The following is a 1,211-nucleotide window of genomic DNA, read 5'->3' on the forward strand; positions in this document are numbered from 1 at the left end:
TCTTCACCACTGTCTTCATGTCGTGCAGACTGGTGTTGCGGCCCAGGTTGCTGGGCTGCAGCCCGGCATTGATCTGCGCCGCTTCCTGCAGCTCGATGATCTGCTGCGCCGCCTGCACAGCAACCAGCAGCGTTAGCGACAGGACAGCCGGCAGAAGTCACCAATGGCTGAGAGTGAGAAACACAAAGAAGGATGGAGGGAAATATCAGAACCTCCCACCAGTCCAGTCCCGGTTCTGAGAGAAACCGGACCGGACCAGAACCCCGCTGATGCTGACCTTCACTCAGAGCCTCCATCCATCATCGGAAATGTGATTCTGCTGCAGCTACTTAATCACACACTATCTGATGGCAGGGGGGTAATTACACACCCTGTACCCCCGTAGTTTCCCCCACCCAGAGCAGAGCTGGTGGAAACAGGAAGCTGATTCTCTCCAGCTGCTCTTTGTTTCCATGCAAGAAGAAGACTGAGGTTGTCAGAGCTGCTTTCTGCTGCAGCCTGACCTCCGGGTGAACTCTGACCTGCAGCAGTGGCGTGTGGACGTGGGACACGATGTGCGGCAGCCGCCTCCACTCCCGAATGGCCAGGCTGGAGGCCATCTCCACCAGCCTCTCGATGAAGTTGAGCTGCTGCTCCTCCGGGTTGCAGATGGCCAGGTAGCCGCGGTGCATGTTCACCTTCCAGGCCATCTCCTTGGGGCAGCTCAGCTCCACCTGGGGTCAGAGGTCACACATGTTAAACCAAGCTGTTCAGAAACACTTCTGAGTAAAACCCAACGAACCAAAATGGAAGTGCTACAGAAACAGACCGGTTCCTCCAGAACCGCCAGCAGGCTCTAGCAGCTGACCTGAACGTCGGGTCAGAATTACATATGAGCTTCATTTCAGTTCGTTTCTCACTTTCCTGCAAAACCAATTACAAAAAGCTGAAGATATTTCAGCACAAAGCTCTTCCTGTTTTATTGGGACCAGGTAAGCTCAGGTGAGGATCCTCTTGTGTTCACAACAATCAGTCAGAGCGCCGCTGCTCCGCCATTATCCGCAGGCTGCTCTGATGGAAAGCAGGAAGTCCAGACCGAGCGGCGGCGGCTTCCTGCTCCTCCGCCGTAAAAACTAATCAACCTGCAGCAGACGCTCCAGTCGTTACTGCAGCTGCTGCTGGGAATGTCAGCCGCTACAACCTGGACCGGGAGGAGGGCTGGGGGCAGGTGG

At 55.7% G+C, this 1,211-nt stretch overlaps 1 protein-coding gene across 1 annotated transcript in view; it reads right to left on the reverse strand.

Moving 5' to 3' along the window:
- trrap (transformation/transcription domain-associated protein) overlaps window positions 1–1,211 on the reverse strand; it is a 57,909-nt gene that overhangs the window by 16,957 nt on the left and 39,741 nt on the right. The window contains 1 exon segment of the mRNA XM_007578823.2: window positions 522–713. Coding sequence (XP_007578885.1) covers window positions 522–713 — 192 coding nt within the window.

The sequence above is a fragment of the Poecilia formosa genome, unplaced genomic scaffold (genome assembly GCF_000485575.1).
Source record: "Poecilia formosa unplaced genomic scaffold, Poecilia_formosa-5.1.2 Scaffold493, whole genome shotgun sequence".
In the NCBI taxonomy this organism is placed as follows: Eukaryota; Metazoa; Chordata; class Actinopteri; order Cyprinodontiformes; family Poeciliidae; genus Poecilia; species Poecilia formosa.